This window comes from Oncorhynchus kisutch, linkage group LG12 (genome assembly GCF_002021735.2).
Source record: "Oncorhynchus kisutch isolate 150728-3 linkage group LG12, Okis_V2, whole genome shotgun sequence".
In the NCBI taxonomy this organism is placed as follows: domain Eukaryota; kingdom Metazoa; phylum Chordata; class Actinopteri; order Salmoniformes; family Salmonidae; genus Oncorhynchus; species Oncorhynchus kisutch.
Window position 1 is genome coordinate 11,265,498 of NC_034185.2, and position 19,769 is coordinate 11,285,266.

The window sequence follows — 19,769 nt, forward strand, 5'->3', positions numbered from 1 at the left end:
TGACAGACACAGCAAACCTTCTTGCCACAGTTCGCATTGATGTGCCATCCTGGATGAGCTGCACTACCTGAGCCACTTGTGTGGGTTGTAGACTCCGTCTCATGCTACCACTAGAGTGAAAGCAGCGCCAGCATTCAAAAGTGACCAAAACATCAGCCAGGAAGCATAGGAACTGAGAAGTGGTCTGTGGTCACCACCTGCAGAACCAATCCTTTATTGGGGGTGTCTTGCTAATTGCCTATAATTTCCACCTGTTGTCTATTCCATTTGCACAACAGCATGTGAAATTTATTGTCAATAAGTGTTGCTTCCTAAGTGGACAGTTTGATTTCACAGAAGTGTGATTGACTTGGAGTTACATTGTTTTGTTTACGTGTTCCCTTTTATTTTTTTGAGCAGTGTTTATATATATATATATATATATATATCACTCACACACACACTACACTTCAAAAGTTTGTGGTCACTTAGAAATGTCCTTGTTTTTGAAAGAAAAGCTAATTTTATGTCCATTTAAAAAAAAAGAACATCATATTGATCAGAAATACAGTGTAGACATTGTTAATGTTGTAAATGACTATTGTAGCTGAAAACGGCAGATTTTTTAAAATGTAATATCTACATCGGCAGACAGAGGACCATTATCAGCAACCATCACTCCTGTGTTCTAATGGCACGTTGTGTTAGCTAATCCAAGTTTATCATTTTAAAAGGCTAATTGATCATTATAAAACCTGGTTGCAATTATTTAGCACAGCTGAAAACTATTGTGCTGATTTAAAGAAACAAAACTGTCCTTCTTTAGACTAGTTGAGTATCTGGAGCATCAGCATTTGTGGGTTCGATTACAGACTCAAAATGGCTAGAAACAAATAACTTTCTTCTGAAACTCGTCAGTCTATTCTTGTTCTGAGAAATGAAGGCTATTCCATGTGAGGAATTTCCAAGAAACTGAAGATCTCGTACAACGCTGTGTACTACTCCCTTCACAGAACAGCGCAAACTGGCCCTAACCAGAATAGAACGAGTGGGAGGCCCCAGTGCACAACTGAGCAAGAGGACAAGTACATTAGTGTCTAGTTTGAGAAAGATGCCTCACAAGTCCTTAACTGGCAGGTTCATTGAATAGTACCTGAAAAATACCAGTCTCAACGTCAACAGTGAAGAGGCGAATCCGGGATGCTGGCCTTCTAGGCAGAGTTGCAAAGAAAAAGCCATATCTCAGACTGGCCAATAAAAAGTAAAGATTAAGATGGGCAAAAGAACACAGAACTCCAAGAGCATTCCGGAGTCGCCTCTTCACTGTTGACGTTGAGCCTGGTGTTTTGCGGGTACTATTTAATGAAGCTGACAAACTTCTGACTTTTCACAAGGTCCTGGAGTGGCCTAGCCAGTCTCCAGACCTGAACCCAATAGAACATCTTTGAAAGTCTGTATTACCCAGCGACAGCCCCGAAACCTGAAGGTCTGTATGGAGGAGTGGGCCAAAATCCCTGCTTCAGTGTGTGCAAACCTGGTCAAGAACTACAGGAAACGTATGATCTCTGTAATGGCAAACAAAGGTTTCTGTACCAAATATTAAGTTCTGCTTTTCTGATGTATTAAATACTTATGTCATGCAATAAAATGCAAATTAATTACTTAAAAATCATACAATGTGATTTTCTGGATTTGGGTTTTAGATTCCGTCTCTCACAGTTGAAGTGTACCTATGATAAAAATTACAGACCTCTACATGCTTTGTAAGTAGGGAAAATCGGCAGTATATCAAATACTTATACTACTGTATATACAACATTTGAATGTAGGCCTTTTTTTAATGGTTTTGAGTTATTTTATTTTCAATGGCGGTCTTCATCTAATACCTTCAGTTCCATGGTTATTCAATTGCCGCCACTGCCCTTGACACAATGAGTGAAAGCAATATGGTTGATGCCTAGCAACTACTATAGCTAGCTTACTCTTTGTTTCTTTAAGATAAAGGAAATGAAATAGAGAGGGCGCCACTGCTTTTGAGATCTCTCTCTCCTGTAAATGTGGCAGGCAGTCTGTCACCCAGTCAGTCAGTCAATCAGTGACATAGTCAGTCTGTCGCACTGTCAGTCAGTCAGTCTGCCAGCATCGTGCACTATCCCACAGTCTTATAGGTAGGTGATCAACCATCTCATCCAAAACAAGATATTAAGTTGTCATAAAAGGCTGTCACTCATTCAGTCAGTCAGTTCTTCTCTCAGTCCAGTAGGTCTTCAGAGCATCTCCACAACAGTCTCTACACTTGTCGCACTCTATGGACAGGTTGTTTTCTTCTCTCTTTTCCCCCACTTTCTCTGCCTTTTTATTCTCATTCTTTCTCTTACCATCTCTCCCTCTCCTCTCCCTATCTCTCTCTCCTCTCCCTTTCTCTCCCTCTCCTCTCCCTTTCTCTCTCTCTCCCTTTCTCTCTCTCCTCTCCCTTTCTCTCTCTCTCTCCTCTCCCTTTCTCTCTCGCTCCTCTCCCTTTCTCTCTCGCTCCTCTCCCTTTCTCTCTCGCTCCTCTCCCTTTCTCTCTCGCTCCTCTCCCTTTCTCTCTCTCTCTCCTCTCCCTTTCGCTCTTTCTTTCTCTCTCCCACCCTCTCTCTCTCCCCCTTTCATTACCTCTCTCTCACTAACACCAACAGATTTGGAGCCCAGTGTCCCTCAAGCCTTTGAGGGGGGTTGGATAAGACACCGTTGATAAGGAGATACTGTTACCTCTTCATGTTCAAAGCCTTTGGCCAGGGGAGCTGGCAGCTAAATTAAACCTTTTACGCCCCATCATTCCCTGGCCTACTGTACCTGGTCTGAGCACAGTGTACAGTACTCTATGTTTAGAATGACCCTCCCGTGTACAGGCAGGGACAAATTTATTCTCATTTGTGTTTTAAAACCATGTCTTTATCACATATGTTGCTGACGTTCTGAGTTCCTACTGTACCAGGAAGTACGTTCTGGTGGAATAAAGTTCTTACACCATCTCTTACTCACTAGGGTGTGTTTCAATGCTCCAGGGCCACGTGCATATATTTTCACCTTAGATGTGGCCGTATGGAACAATAATGATCACTGGTAAGTCGAAGCTATAAAAGACAATGGGCACCATGAAAGGGGCGCCATGCTATGTGAACCATTCTTTGTACTTGTGTGTGTGTCAGTGAAGCTGTGTGTTTGTTTGCACAATGGTGCTGCACACACTTTTTAGTGGTTGTGTGTGTGTGGGTCAGTGATGCTGCGTGTGTGGGTCAGTGATGCTGCGTGTGTGGGTCAGTGATGCTGCGTGTGTGGGTCGGTGATGCTGCGTTTGTGTGTACGTACCACAGGAGATAATGGATATAGAGAGAGATGGTTGGATATAGAGAGAGATGGTTGGATATAGAGAGAGATGGTTGAATATAGAGCGAGGTGGTTGGATATAGAGCGAGGTGGTTGGATATAGAGAGAGGTGGTTGGATATAGAGTGAGGTGGTTGGATATAGAGAGAGATGGTTGAATATAGAGAGGTGGTTGGATATAGAGTAAGGTGGTTGGATTTTTTTTTTCACCTTTATTTAACCAGGTAGGCTAGTTGAGAACAAGTTCTCATTTGCAACTGTGACCTGGCCAAGATAAAGCATAGCAGTGTGAACAGACAACAGAGAGTTACACATGGAGTAAACAATTAACAAGTCAATAACACAGTAGGAAAAAAAAGGGAGTCTATATACATTGTGTGCAAAAGGCATGAGGAGGTAGGCGAATAATAAATATTTTACAGATTAATACTGGAGTGATAAATGATCAGGTAGAGATATTGGTGTGCAAAAGAGCAGAAAAGTAAATAAATAAAAACAGTATGGGGATGAGGTAGGTAAAAATGGGTGGGCTATTTACCGATAGACTATGTACAGCTGCAGCGATTGGTTAGCTGCTCAGATAGCAGATGTTTGAAGTTGGTGAGGGAGATAACAGTCTCCAACTTCAGCGATTTTTGCAATTCGTTCCAGTCACAGGCAGCAGAGAACTGGAACGAAAGGCGGCCAAATGATGTGTTGGCTTTACGGATGATCAGTGAGATACACCTGCTGGAGCGTGTGCTACGGGTGGGTGTTGCCATCGTGACCAGTGAACTGAGATAAGGCGGAGATTTACCTAGCATGGACTTGTAGATGACCTGGAGCCAGTGGGTCTGGCGACGAATATATAGCGAGGGCCTGCCGACTAGAGCATACAGGTCGCAGTGGTGGGTGGTATAAGGTGCTTTAGTGACAAAACGGATGGCACTGTGATAAACTGCAACCAGTTTGCTGAGTAGAGTGTTGGAAGCAATTTTGTAGATGACATCGCCGAAGTCGAGGATCGGTAGGATAGTCAGTTTTACTCGGGTAAGTTTGGCGGCGTGAGTGAAGGAGGCTTTGTTGCGGAATAGAAAGCCGACTCTAGATTTGATTTTTGATTGGAGATGTTTGATATGAGTCTGGAAGGAGAGTTTACAGTCTAGCCAGACACCTACGTACTTATAGATGTCCACATATTCAAGGTCGGAACCATCCAGGGTGGTGATGCTAGTCAGGCGTGCGGGTGCAGGCAGCGAACGGTTGAAAAGCATGCATTTGGTTTTACTAGCGTTTAAGAGCAGTTGGAGGCCACGGAAAGAGTGTTGTATGGCATTGAAGCTCGTCTGGAGGTTAGATAGCACAGTGTCCAAGGACGGGCCGGAAGTATATAGAATGGTGTCGTCTGCGTAGAGGTGGATCAGGGAATCGCCCGCAGCAAGAGCAACATCATTGATATATACAGAGAAAAGAGTCGGCCCGAGAATTGAACCCTGTGGCACCCCCATAGAGACTGCCAGAGGACCGGACAGCATGCCCTCCGATTTGACACACTGAACTCTGTCTGCAAAGTAGTTGGTGAACCAGGCAAGGCAGTCATCAGAAAATCCGAGGCTACTGAGTCTGCTGATAAGAATATGGTGATTGACAGAGTCGAAAGCATTGGATATAGAGCGAGGTGGTTGGATATAGAGCGAGGTGGTTGGATATAGAGCGAGGTGGTTGGATATAGAGCGAGGTGGTTGGATATAGAGCGAGGTGGTTGGATATAGAGCGAGGTGGTTGGATATAGAGCGAGGTGGTTGGATATAGAGCGAGGTGGTTGGATATAGAGCGAGGTGGTTGGATATAGAGCGAGGTGGTTGGATATAGAGCGAGGTGGTTGGATATAGAGCGAGGTGGTTGGATATAGAGCGAGGTGGTTGGATATAGAGCGAGGTGGTTGGATATATAGAGAGAGGTGGTTGGATATAGAGCGAGATGGTTGGATATAGAGCGAGGTGGTTGGATATAGAGTAAGGTGGTTGGATATAGAGTGAGGTGGTTGGATATAGAGTGAGGTGGTTGGATATATAGAGAGAGGTGGTTGGATATAGAGCGAGGTGGTTGGATATAGAGCGAGGTGGTTGGATATAGAGCGAGGTGGTTGGATATAGAGTGAGGTGGTTGGATATATAGAGCGAGGTGGTTGGATATATAGAGCGAGGTGGTTGGATATATAGAGCGAGGTGGTTGGATATATAGAGCGAGGTGGTTGGATATAGAGCGAGGTGGTTGGATATAGAGCGAGGTGGTTGGATATAGAGCGAGGTGGTTGGATATAGAGCGAGGTGGTTGGATATAGAGCGAGGTGGTTGGATATATAGAGAGAGGTGGCTGGATATAGAGCGAGATGGTTGGATATAGAGTGTCACATGGAAGATGAGCAAAGTCACATGTAGAGGTAGACAAAGACTGCAGAGGTCAGAGAAACGGAGGGAGGAAGAGGAAGGAGTCATTGATCAGGTGAGTCAGTTAAGTGTGAATTTTGAAAGCAGCTAACAACACCAGGGTTGTGTGTTGACTGTGTTCAAAGCCCATACTTACTGTGGGTCCTCTCAAGTCATGTTAGGCCTTACAAGGTAATGTAATGTACAGTAAAGCAATTTTAAGTTAGAATTCAATTGAGTTCAAATAACATGGAATTTACTCCCATGTGAAATGCACAAATAGACTGAGTGGTTTCTCTCTGTACTTGTTCTTCAGTCCTTTCCCAGGTTCATTAGGCTAATGGGTCGTTTAAAGCTGGTGTCGTAGAAATGGACAGACTGAAGGAGAGGGCGAGGGAGAGAGGCAGATACAGTGCCTTCAGAAAGTATTCACACCACTTTTCTTTTTCCACATTTTGTTGTGTTACAATTGTGGGATTTAAAATGAATTTCAAAGTGTAAGAAACATTTTAACATCTGTCCAAAAAATATTTTGAAAAATGAATGAAAAATAAAACACTGTCTTGATTAGATAAATATTCAACCCCCCGGGTCAATACATGTTAGAATCACCTTTGGCAGCAATTACAGCTGTGGGTCTTTTTTGGGTAAGTCTCTAAGAGCTTTGCACACCTGGACTGTACAATATTTTCACATTTATAATTGTTTTAATTCTTCAAGGTCGGCCAAGTTGGTTGTTGATCAATACTTGCCAGCCATTTTCAAGTCTTGCCATAGATTTTCAAGTAGATTTCAATATTGTAACTAGGCCACTCAGGAACATTCAATGTCGTCTTGGTAAGCAACTGCAGTGTATATTTGGCCTGCTGAAAGGTGAATTTGTCTCCCAGTGTCTATTGGAACGCAGACTGAACCTAAGTCTTCCTCTAGGATTTTGCCTGTGCTTGGCTCTATTCAGTTTACGTTTTATCCTATACTCCCTAGTCCTTGCCGAAGACAAGCATACCCATAACATGAGGCAGCCACCACCATGCTTGAAAATATGAAGAGTGGGACTCAGTGATGTGTTGTTGGATTTGTCCCCAAACATAATGCTTTGTATTCAGAACATAAAGTTCATTTCTTTGCCACATTTTTTGCAGTTTTACTTAAGTGCCTTATTGTAAACAGGATGCATGTTTTGGAATATTTGTATTCTGTACAGGCATCCTTCTATTGTGGAGTAACTATAATGTTGTTGATCCATCCATGTTTTTTTCCTATCACTGCCATTAAACTCTTGTTTTAAAGTCACCATTGGCCTCATGGTGAAATCCCTGAGCGGTTTCCTTCCTCTCCGTCAACTGAGTAAACACTAGAACCCCCATAGGCCAATGGCCATTGACATTTGATTTAGTCAATTAAAAAATTCTGCCAAAAATAAGCTGTGTTCTGCTCCTTCCCCTCCTTCCCTGTACTGATGAGTTTGCATTATGCCTATTTATCAGCAGTAAATCATTTTACCGTACGACTTGTGGGTTGATACTATTCTCTTTATGTTTTACTTTGTAAAAATAAGCTGGACTGTTTTATTTGCTATAACTCTATTACTAATCACATGTATTGAAAAGGAAACCCAAACATGCTACATGTTGCAGTAGGCCTTCAGAACAATGTTAAAAGATATCCTTAACTCCAAGTTGATGAGCGGGAAACAAACGATGCCAGTCAGCCTGCACAGCCGGCCCATCAAAACTACACCTAAACTACACCCAAACTAACTTCACACATAAGAGTTAGCCTATAGACAAGATTATATTGACAATAATCTGATGAATGACGATATTTGACCTATCAGTTGTCATATTGTACATGAAGAGAATGTTGTATGGAGACCTTGCAGTCTAAAAAAAATGATGGAATAAGTGAGAGGAGAGATGACCTGTAGTGCTTTAGGGCAGGGCCTGGAAGGATGACATCAGTCCATACAGCATTCTAACTACACCCCCTCATTAGGTCCTAATCTAGAACCATCCATAGTCTGTTGTAATTCGCAGATGCAGGGAAAGGCGCATCACTATCAAATCCTCCTTTAGTCACACGCAGGTAAAACGTTTTGATTTCTAAATAGAATCAGAAAGAGCATATTCTGCCGTTTCTATGACATTTACCTTTGTCAAATAAATTCAAGAGGTGCAGCTCTATTTCCAAATGGCACATTTTTTTGCATTCAGCACATGACCAGTCGCGTGGCAGCATTGATCTGGTTACTAGGCAAAAACTACTAACATAATACAATCTAAATTAAAATATGCTATTCTGTTGTCAATGGATGAATGGATGAATGATAGAAATCAGATAGAAACGGATAATGGTGCTTGTGACTTCAATGAACTAGAATGATGAGGATAATGAGAAAGGTTAAGAGGATGATTGAATTTAGAACAATAGTGTAATGATGAATTGTGGCGGTCGACTTATTTTATTACGAAAGGCTAGAAATGGTATATAATTTCCCCCGGGAGAATCAAATCAGACCGAGTACAACATACATGTGTAGTTCACAATGTCAAGCCCAACCAAACTAATGGATGCACTTACACCATTGCAAATGCTGCAGAATTTTGATGATGGAGGATCGGATATTGAGCTTGAAATCGACGTTGCTGATGAAGAGTCTTAATTGGATTTTGATGTTGACTTCGAGACTCTGCCTCCAATGCCTGAGCCTCGCCACAGAAAAACCAGAACCGAGCCAATTGAGACAGTGATCCCAACTGCCACGGTGAGACAGGAGTCTGGGAGGGATGGCCTGGTGAGACAGGAGTCTGGGAGGGATGGCCGGTGAGACAGGAGTCTGGGAGGGATGCCATGGTGAGACAGGAGTCTGGGAGGGATGCCATGGTGAGACAGGAGTCTGGGAAGGATGCCATGATGAGACAGGAGTCTGGGAGGGATGCCATGGTGAGACAGGAGTCTGGGAGGGATGGCACGGTTTGGGTAGAAAAGAGTGACGAGTTTGACATGTAGAAGTTGCAGCACATCAGAGGCTGTACTGTTGCTCATGCGCACAGAAAAGGAAACAGTACTTGGATGAACTCAAAGCATTTATTGCACTCTTGTACAGTGGGGAGAACAAATATTTGATACACTGCTGATTTTGCAGGTTTTCCTACTTACAAAGCATGTAGAGGTCTGTATTTTTTTAATCATAGACACACTTCAACTGTGAGCGACGGAATCTAAAACAAAAATCCAGAAAATCACATGGTATGATTTTTAAGTAATTAATTTGCATTTTATTGCATGGCAACTGCTTCAGAGAGACCATGCCACGCAACTGCTTCAGAGAGACCATGCCACGCAACGGCTTCAGAGAGACCATGCCACGCAACGGCTTCAGAGAGACAATGCCACGCAACGGCTGCTGAGAGACCATGCCACGCAACGGCTGCTGAGAGACCATGCCACACCTGCGGCAGGTGCACACAAAACAAGGCCCATGAAAACTGTGTGCAGTACAACAGATCTTTGTTTTCGGGGCTTGCTCACACAAAGCCCCGAAGCTGAGATTGATTCATGCGTAAAGACACAGGTATAAGGGCACAATACAGTGTCTGATATAAAAACAGTAATTTGTTGGTTGTATCTTGTCATTAACATTTTTCCACAAACATGTATGTGATTAATCCTTTACAATTGTTCATGCACTGGTACTTTTGTTTAGGAATATGGCAAATTTCACCTGTGACCTGGTTGCTTATATTATTAATATTATTATTATGTTTTTCCTTTGTCAGAAGAAGCTGTAACTGGACTTTATTCATTAATATAACTCTATGACTAATCAAATCTACAATTAAAGTTGATCAAATACAGTATACTGATGTTTTTATTGTAACGGAAACTAAAATACGCTATAGTTTATTCTAGGAATTTGTATAATTATACAAAACATATCCTTGACTCTATCTAAACAATTGATATATTTCCACAAATATTTATTAATGCAATTGATCCTTTACAATAGTTTCTGCACTATTTATCAAGAGTTGGTGCTTATGTTTGCACACGTTGTGGGTTGATATGTATCTGATGCATCTGCTGAAGGGGATTCCCGGCAACATTTTCTGGCGGGTACTTATAGGCTGAAAGGCCAGGCTGTGTTAGTGTTAAGAAGGACGCCTGTATCTTTGTAGTGTCTGGGTGTATTGATACACCATGCTATCTATCAATAGCTGCCCTTCTCTGTGAGGCAAAACCTCCCTGGTCTTTGTGGTTGAACCTGTGTTTGAAGTTCACTGCTCAACTGAGGGACCTTATGTGTGGGGTACAGAGATGAGGTAGCCATTAAAAAATTATGTTAAACACTATTATTGCACAAAGCGTCCGTGCAACTTATGTGACTTGTTAAGCAAATATTCTACTCCTGAATTGATTTAGGCTTGCCATAACAAAATGGTTGACTACTTATTCACTCAAGACATTTCAGCTTTTCAGTGTTTTATTAATTTGTACAAAGAAATCTAAACTTTTCTCCACTTTGACATTATGGGGTATTGTGATGTCATTATGGGGTATTGTGATGTCATTATGGGGTATTGTGATGTCATTATGAGGTATTGTGTGTAGTTCAGGTTGTAACACAACATTTGGAAAATGTCAAGGAGTGTAAATACTTTCTGAAGGCCCTGTAGATGGATGGAGGGGAGGCAGGAACAGGGAAGGACTACCCAGGGCACCCCCCATGGGCCAATCGCATAAAAGTGTCCAGAGACGGGAGTGAGTGACTGTCCTGCTCCTTCATGAAGGAGGGAAAGAGGGAGGGAGGAAATGAAAATAGGGAGAGGGAAAGAAAGGCTGAGGAAGTGTTTAGCAAACTTCCCAGAAAGTCATAGTCTGGGAGAGTTGGGAGGCTCTCTCTCGTTCATGTCGAAGTAACTTGTGTGTGTGATTGTTTTTGCGGCGGTACAATGGCTTAGAGAGACTTGAAGTAACCAATAACAATAGGAAAAGTAATATGTGTTTGTGTTGTGAGACTATGTGTGGAAACCTGTTTTAAAGTACGTACTTTAGTTTTACTGTCCAAGTATTGGCCTGTATACGGTCCCTCTCACAACCACAGAATGTAACCAGCTTTGTATCTGTTCTTCAACTGACAGTTGTAGCTGCTTCGCGTGATGTATTATTGTCTCTACCTTCTTGTCCTTTGTGCTGTTGTCTGTGCCAAACAATGTTTGTACCATGTTCTGTGCTGCTACCATGTTGTACTGCTGCCATGTTGTGCTGCTGCCATGTTGTGCTGCTACCATGTTGTACTGCTGCCATGTTGTGTTGCTACCATGCTGTGTGCATGTGTTCCTGCCTTGCTATGTTGTTGTCTTAAGTCTCTCTTTATGTAGTGTTGTGGTGTCTCTCTTGTCGTGATGTGTTGTCCTATATTTTTATTTTGTTTTATTTTTAATCCCAGCCCCCGTCCCCCGCAGGAGGCCTTTTGGTAGGCTGTCACTGTAAATAAGAAATAGTCCTTAACGGACTTTCCTAGTTAAATGAATGTTAATAAAAAAATAATACAAAAATCGAAATGTCTGGATGAGAGAGAGAATGGTTTACTTCTTCTAAACGTCCTTTCTTTTCTCTGTCTGTCTTCAGCTCTTCAGGGAAGTCCGAATAATGAAGATTCTAAACCATCCAAACATTGGTAAGTGAGTCACTGACATACTGACTTACATCTTGTTGGGGAAAAGTTAGGGCTGCACAATATGAGTTTTGTACCATATATTGCGATTTTTACTTGAGATTTATAGATAAAAACACTTGGGTAAACTGTTGAAATTTTATGGTTGGAATTACAGTGGGCACTTGGAATGCAGTTTTGTTTGGCATGACAACGAATGAAAAAGTAAAGAAAGAGATTGTTGTGACAGAGTAAGAACCAAAGTGTTGGTCAGTGTTTCCCTTGGGACCCTAATTGGCTTTAAATAGATGGGTACTGGCAGGGGTGCAACTTTGGTTTTAGAAGTGGGGGGGGGGCATAATTTGTTTAAATGTATTGTTCTTTTTTATCATGTGGGATGAACACAACGAACAGCCTGTCTGACATCTCTGAGGCGTCACACATGGTCCTAAAGCACACCGTTGCCTCGTTTTGTATCACATTCCAATGTTAAAACTGGGGGGGGGACGACAAAAATGCAATTTCCGTTAACTGAATTGTTTGGTGAGCATGAAAACGATATAAACCATATGTCACGGCTGTCTCAACCCAATTGAACTCTTATGGGAGATTCTGGAGCGACGCCTGAGACGGCGGTTTCCAGCATCAGTGAAACACCAGATTGTGCCATTTCTCATGGAAGAATGCTGTTACATACTTTCAGTTTAGTTCCCAACACTTGTAGAATCTATGCCAAGGTGCATTGAAGCTGTTCTGGCTGTACATTCAGACAAAGATCTTAGAATATTTTTCGCCATTTCATCTCTTGATTTATGAACAAGCTGTTGCACAAACAATGCTGATTATAATCTACCACTGGTACAAGCTGATTATAATCTACCACTGGTACAAGCTGATTATAATCTACCACTGGTACAAGCTGATTATAATCTACCACTGGTACAAGCTGATTATAATCTACCACTGGTACAAGCTGATTATAATCTACCACTGGTACAAGCTGATTATAATCTACCACTGGTACAAGCTGATTATAATCTACCACTGGTACAAGCCTGTATTAGAGCAAAGGCTTGCTAGCAACATTTTCCCTATCTCAGTGGATTTCGCTATGCCAGTTAGCTAAGTAGCGATTAGCATTAGGGGTTGAAACAAAACCAAAACTTAAAACTTAAATGATTTCCTGAGTCTCGAATAGCCGCCTGTCCCTTTTTAATACCCGGGTAACGACACACAATCAAATAAAATAACATTTTATTTGTCACATGCGCCGAATACAACAGGTATTGTTGTACCTTTACAGTGAAATGCTTACTTAGGTCTAGCTGTGACAGAGTAAGAACCAAAGTGTTGGTCAGTGTTTCCCTTGGGACCCTAATTGGCTTTAAATAGATGGGTACTGGCAGGGGTGCAACTTTGGTTTTAGAAGTGTGGGGGGGGGAATGGGGATTTACACCTGTCGTATTCGGCGTATGTGACAAATAGAATTCGATTTGATCTGACATACATACCAGTCAGCACATAAACACCTGTTTCAATAAGCGCCAGGTCTAAATGAATTATTTATGAGGTTACCATGATTTACTATTAATTGTTTACAAGGTTTAATTTTGTTACATTAAATAATTCAGTAATCACTCAGAGAAAATGTATGGCAATCATTCGTTTTTTATCGCCAGTAAGAAACTGCTAGCCATTGGCTGCTATCAGCTGAGAACTGCTAGCTAACTGGCAAGCACAAAAACAGTCAACAACTTCGGGAGTACAGAACTAGGGTTGTGCCAATCTCGTCATACTCATATTCGTAATTGTTTCCGTTTTATCACAATTCATACTCATAAGCGGATTTACTCGCGATTGGAAAACCCGGAAGTGTGCTTTAAATACTGGTAAAGCCTTTACCTCAAGAGCACATTACTGAGCTGTCACTCAGAGCTCATCGTCATGTTCCTTCATTACTCAGCTGTCACTCAGAGCTCATCATTATGTTCCTTCATTACTCAGCTGTCACTCAGAGCTCATCATTATGTTCCTTCATTACTGAGCTGTCACTAAGAGCTCATCGTCATGTTCCTTCATTACTCAGCTGTCACTCAGAGCTCATCATTATGTTCCTTCATTACTGAGCTGTCACTAAGAGCTCATCGTCATGTTCCTTCATTACTCAGCTGTCACTCAGAGCTCATCATTATGTTCCTTCATTACTGAGCTGTCACTCAGAGCTCATCGTCATGTTCCTTCATTACTCAGCTGTCACTAAGAGCTCATCGTCATGTTCCTTCATTACTCAGCTGTCACTCAGAGCTCATCATTATGTTCCTTCATTACTCAGCTGTCACTCAGAGCTCATCTCAGAGCTCATCGTTACGTTCCTTCTTTACTGAGCTGTCACTCAGAGCTCATCTCAGAGCTCATCATTATGTTCCTTCATTACTGAGCTTATCTCAGAGCTCATCATTATGTTCCTTCATTACTGAGCTGTCACTCAGAGCTCATCATTATGTTCCTTCATTACTGAGCTGTCACTCAGAGCTCATCTCAGAACGCATCGTTATGTTCCTTCATTACTGAGCTATCTCTCAGAGCTCATTGTTATGTTCCTTCATTACTGAGCAATCTCTCAGAGCTCATTGTTATGTTCCTTCATTACTGAGCAATCTCTCAGAGCTCATCGTTATGTTCCTTCATTACTGAGCAATCTCTCAGAGCTCATCGTTATGTTCCTTCATTACTGAGCAATCTCTCAGAGCTCATCGTTATGTTCCTTCATTACTGAGCAATCTCTCAGAGCTCATCGTTATGTTCCTTCATTACTGAGCTGTCTCTCAGAGCTCATCTCAGAGTGCATCATTATGTTCCTTCACTCATTCACACACATTGTTAAATGACCCTGGCAGATGAAAATGCACATGATTCACTTACTTAGTCCTATTCAATAATGAACAAAATAGTCTAATAAATAGCCTAATACATGGCTGGCTACGACTGCTTGCATTTACTCCAGACACATTTAGATGAAGGTAGACAAATTCACTTGTCCCATCTATTGTTTCACTTTCGAGAGGAGCACAGCTTTTCTCTCACGACAGTAATGCCACAGTGTTTGTACAATAACTTTTGGAGGCATGAACAACATTATGCAAGTTAGCTATCAACTGTGGCCTAAGGAGCAGTAGCTTCCTAACACTACATACATGTGAGTAAATCTATCTTATTAGCTTAGCAAGTAGGCTTGGGCTGAATACAGTATATATATTTGAAAAACCACAGGATAGTTTTTCAATACCATTGAAACAAGTTTTTTTTATTTATTTGTAGCTACTTCTTAAGTAAATACCTGCAGTAAACTTGTGCAATACATTATGAGATAAAGAAGATTTCATTCTGCATTTTACCTGTCACATAATGTTTCATTATGCAATTTACCGATAGTCCCCAGTCACGTGGTGTTTGTTTACAAGCACGAGAGACAGGAGCCTTGTGAGTCACTTGTGCAGAATGCGCCAGGTGATCTAGTTACAGTATGGAATTCACAACTAAATGTTTGTCAGCTAGATATCTTATAACTATTAAGTTAACTGTCTAAAATGTGCTAATTTAGTAGGTAGTCAGCTAAGTGGTTAGCTTCATCCAAAATCAAACATTCGCTTCGTAACAGCAGAGAATTCGCTCCTGGATCAATACCCTTGGTGTTTAATATTTGTTTTGTGCGTGCAGCAAACTGTGAGTAGCGTTTTTTAGTTACAAGTTTACAAGTATTACAAGTATAGTTTAGGTCGGAGTCTGTATAAAATGTTAAATGTGCTCGTTAGCATTTAGTTTGAATTCTCTATGTGAATTTTCTACCTGTACTTTTTACTATGTAACCTGAAGGTTAGCAATGCTATCAGTGGAATTTGAAGAGCGCCCTGTGTGTTTAATGCCGGTATTACCAAATATCCCGGTATGGCACAAGGTCAGAATGAAGGATTGACAATCTGGATACCATCCAAGCATATTAGGAAGCTTACTTAAATGTGAATAATTTTAGCTAACTAGCTTAGCAAGTGAATATAAATGTGAATAACTCTAGCTAGCTAACTTAGTTGAGTTACTCTAGCTATTAATTTGCACTTAGTTAGCTTGTAGGACTAACTAGCCAGAGTTATTCATTTATATTTGCTTGGTAGTCTAGTTAGTTCGAGTTATTCACATTTAAGTATGTGAATACAGGCAAATAACTCTAGCTAGCTAGCCCTGCAAGCTAACTTAGTTTGCTAGCTAGCTGGAGTAATTCAACTAACTTAGTGAAATGTAAATAACTGTAGCTACAGTAGCTAACCAACTACTTAGTTTACTATAGGGCAAAACAATTAACATTTTAAACTTACTCTCTTAAAATGTTTATTTAAAAAAAAAATTATATATCCCATAAGGTCAATGGGCAATTATTTAGGCAGGAGTGCAGATATGAAAAACAACATACAGTACATGAACATATGACGGTTTCATGCCTCCCAATTTTCACAAGGTGCTTCCAGATTGTTTACATCTCCAGTTTTACACTTTCCTAGCATATTTTAACAAAGTGTAAATGGTACCTTCACTTTCAATTAGGAATTTCTTTCATCTCTTGAATGAATGGACTCATTCCCTGTAGAAATGGCAGCTGCCATCCAGTTCTCTTCCCCTTCTCCCTTGTCCCATGTTTGGGAATTCCTCTCCTGAGTGGTGACACCCCCATCCCCCAACTTTATTCTAATCCCTAGGTCGGAAATCCCCCTTTATCCAGTGTTCCCATTTCCTCTCTCTCTCTCACACAGACACACACACAGACACACACACAGACACACACACAGACACACACACAGACACACACACACACACACACACACACACACACACACACACACACACACACACACACACACACACACACACACACACACACACACACACACACACACACACAGCGACCTTCTTCCTGGGGGTACAAAAGGCTGTTTGTGTCACTCTTTGTGTGTGTGTGTGTCATTAAGCCCTGGCGATCATCTAGCAGGTCCCCTCTGTTCCCCCTCTCATGTGCCCCACCACCACAACACACACACCAATATACACACCACACGCACAGACACCACAACGCACACGACAGACACACTGTGTGTGTGTGTCTGTGAGAGAGTGTGTGTGTCTGTGAGAGAGGGTGTGTGTGAGTGTAAGAGAGAGGAAGCGAGAGAATGAGAACAGTCTGGGACAATAAGGGGGAATTCCTACCCATGAAGAGTTGGGAAAGTTGGGAATGAGTTGGGAATGATAATGTCACCACTCGACAAAAGATGGCGTTTTTACTTGAATTTCACAATGCATCCGCTATCATTTTTTATTTCACTTTTATTTTTTAAATAACTTTTTACCCCTTTTTCTCTCCAATTTTGTGATATCCCATTGGTAGTTAGTCTTGTCTCATCTCTGCAACTCCCGTACGGACTCGGGAGAGGCGAAGGTCGAGAGCCATGCTTCCCCACGAAACACGACGCTGCCAAGCCGCAGGGTCGTGACACACTGCTCGCTTAACCCGGAATCCGTTCTCACCAATGTGTCAGAGGAAACAACTGACGACCGTGTCTGCTTGAGTCGAAAAGCTTCCCAAATCAAATAGAGGACAGGACTACCTCTCGCGAGGCTATCGCAGACAACCCTGAGGCTACGGCTAAGGACAGGACTACCTCTCGCGAGGCTATCGCAGACAACCCTGAGGCTACGGCTAAGGACAGGACTACTACTCGTGAGGCTATCGCAGACAACCCTGAGGCTACGGCTAAGGACAGGACCACCTCTCACGAGGCTATCGTAGACAACACTAAGGCTACGGCTAAGGACAGGACTACCTCTCACGAGGCTATCGCAGACAACCCTGAGGCTACGGCTAAGGACAGGACTACCTCTCACGAGGCTATCGCAGACAACCCTGAGGCTACGGCTAAGGACAGGACTACCTCTCACGAGGCTATCGCAGACAACCCTGAGGCTACGGCTAAGGACAGGACTACCTCTCACGAGGCTATCGCAGACAACCCTGAGGCTACGGCTAAGGACAGGACTACCTCTCACGAGGCTATCGCAGACAACCCTGAGGCTACGGCTAAGGACAGGACTACCTCTCACGAGGCTATCGCAGACAACCCTGAGGCTACGGCTAAGGACAGGAACAAATACAAGAAGTCCTTTTACGAACCTGCACAGTCAAGAAACTAGCAAAAGGACAATAATAGGAATAAGGTGGAATCATATTACACAGCCTCAGATGCACACCGCATGTAGCAGGGGCTACAGTCCATTACAGATTACAAAGGAAGACCCAGTGATCTGCCCAATGATGCCTCTACCAGACAAACGTTTATGCACGCTTCGACAATAACAACATCGAATGGGTGTGACGGTGGGGTGTGAATTCTGGGTGTGAGGACAGTCTGGGTGATCTCGCTCTCTGAGGCCGACGTAAGGTCTTTAATCAGGTCAACACCCGCAAGACCGCGGGGCCCGACTGTATTCCAGGGCGCATTTTTAGAGCATGCGCAGAACAGCTGGCAGGTATATTCACAGTCATTTTCAACCTCTCCTTGTCCCAGTCTGTAATCCCCCTGTTTTAAGATGACCACCATCATTCCTGTTCTCAAGGCTTCAGGCCACAATGACTACCGCCCTGTAGCATTCATTTCTGTAATTATAAAGTCCTTTGAAATGCTGGTTATGGCACACATCCACTCCATTATCCCAGAAACTCTAGACCCACACCAATTTGCATACCGCATATGACGCAATCTAAATTGCACTTCATGTGGCCCTTACCCACCTATATAAGAGCAATACCTATGCGAGAATGCTGTTTGTTGACTACAGCTCAGCGTTCATCACCATTATCCCCTCCAAGATCGTCACCAAACTTAGCACCCTGGGACTGAACACCTCCCTCTGCAACTGTATGATGGACTTCCTGACGGGCCTACCCCAGGTGCTGAGGGTAGGCAACAACACCTCTGCCATGCCCACCCACAACATGGGGGCCTGACAGGGATATGTGCTTATTCCCCTCCTGTACTTCCTGTTCACCCATGACTGCGTGGTCACGCATTACTCCAACACCATCGTCAAGTTTGCTGACGACACAACGGTGATAGGCCTGATCACCGGCATCGAGGAGACAATATACAGGGAGGAGGTCAGTGACCTTGCAGTGTGGTGCCAGAACAACAACCTCTCCCTCAACGTCAGCAAGACCAAGGAGCTGATCGTGGACTACAAGAAACGGGTGACAAACACGCTACCATCCACATTGATGGGGCTGCAGTGGAGTCGGTCTAGAGCTTAAATTTCCTCTGTGTCCACGTCACTAAAGACTTAAAATGGTACACACATGCACACAGACGTGAAGAATAATATCTTTACACATGAGTTGGGTTATCAAGGTGTTTGAGGATGCCGTGTAGGACCAAGTTGACCGCGTCAACTCTGTAGGCGAACTGCAGTGGGTTGGGATAGTCGTTCAAGCAGGACACCTTTTTTCGGGACTAGAACCATAATGGAGGATTTTAAACAGGCGGGAACCGTTTCTTAAAACTGCAGTGTTGGTTAAGGGCTTGTCAGTAAGCATTTCACTGTAAGGTGAATTTGGCCGCATGTGACAATACAATTTGATTTGATTTGAACAGTGCATTGCTCTAGTGATTGGTTGAATATTTTCATGGAAACATGAGAGAGTTGGTTAACATGTTGCGACGAGCAATCCCGTATCCGGGATCCTATTTATAGCCTCAAGCTCATTACCATAACGCAACGTTAACTATTCATGAAAATCGCAAATGAAATAAATATATTTGCTCTCAAGCTTAGCCTTTTGTTAACAACACTGTCATCTCAGATTTTCAAAATATGCTTTTGAACCATAGCTAATCAAGCATTTGTGTAAGAGTATTGATAGCCTAGCATAGCATTAAGCCTAGCATTCAGCATGCAACATTTTCACAAAAACAAGAAAAGCATTCAAATAGAATCATTTACCTTTGAAGAACTTCAGATGTTTTCAATGAGGAGACTCTCAGTTATATAGCAAATGTTCAGTTTTTCCAAAAAGATTATTTGTGTAGGACAAATCGCTCCGTTTTGTTCATCACGTTTGGGTAAGAAAAAACCCGGAAATTAAGTCATTACAACGCAAACGTTTTTCCAAATTAACTCCATAATATCGACAGAAACATGGCAAACGTTGTTTAGAATCAATCCTCAAGGTGTTTTTCACATATCTATCGATGATAAATCAGTCGTGGCAGTTTGGTTTCTCCTCTGAAGAAAATGGAACGCGCATGGACCTGGTGATTACGC

General features: G+C 42.4%; 1 protein-coding gene across 21 annotated transcripts in view; it reads left to right on the forward strand.

Moving 5' to 3' along the window:
• Window positions 1-19,769, forward strand: part of LOC109901321 (MAP/microtubule affinity-regulating kinase 3) — a 105,190-nt gene that overhangs the window by 40,269 nt on the left and 45,152 nt on the right. For all 21 annotated transcript variants that reach the window (XM_031836865.1, XM_031836867.1, XM_031836877.1 and 18 more), the window contains exon 4: window positions 11,387-11,435. In XM_031836865.1, coding sequence (XP_031692725.1) covers window positions 11,387-11,435 — 49 coding nt within the window. The remainder of the gene's footprint in view (window positions 1-11,386; window positions 11,436-19,769) is intronic.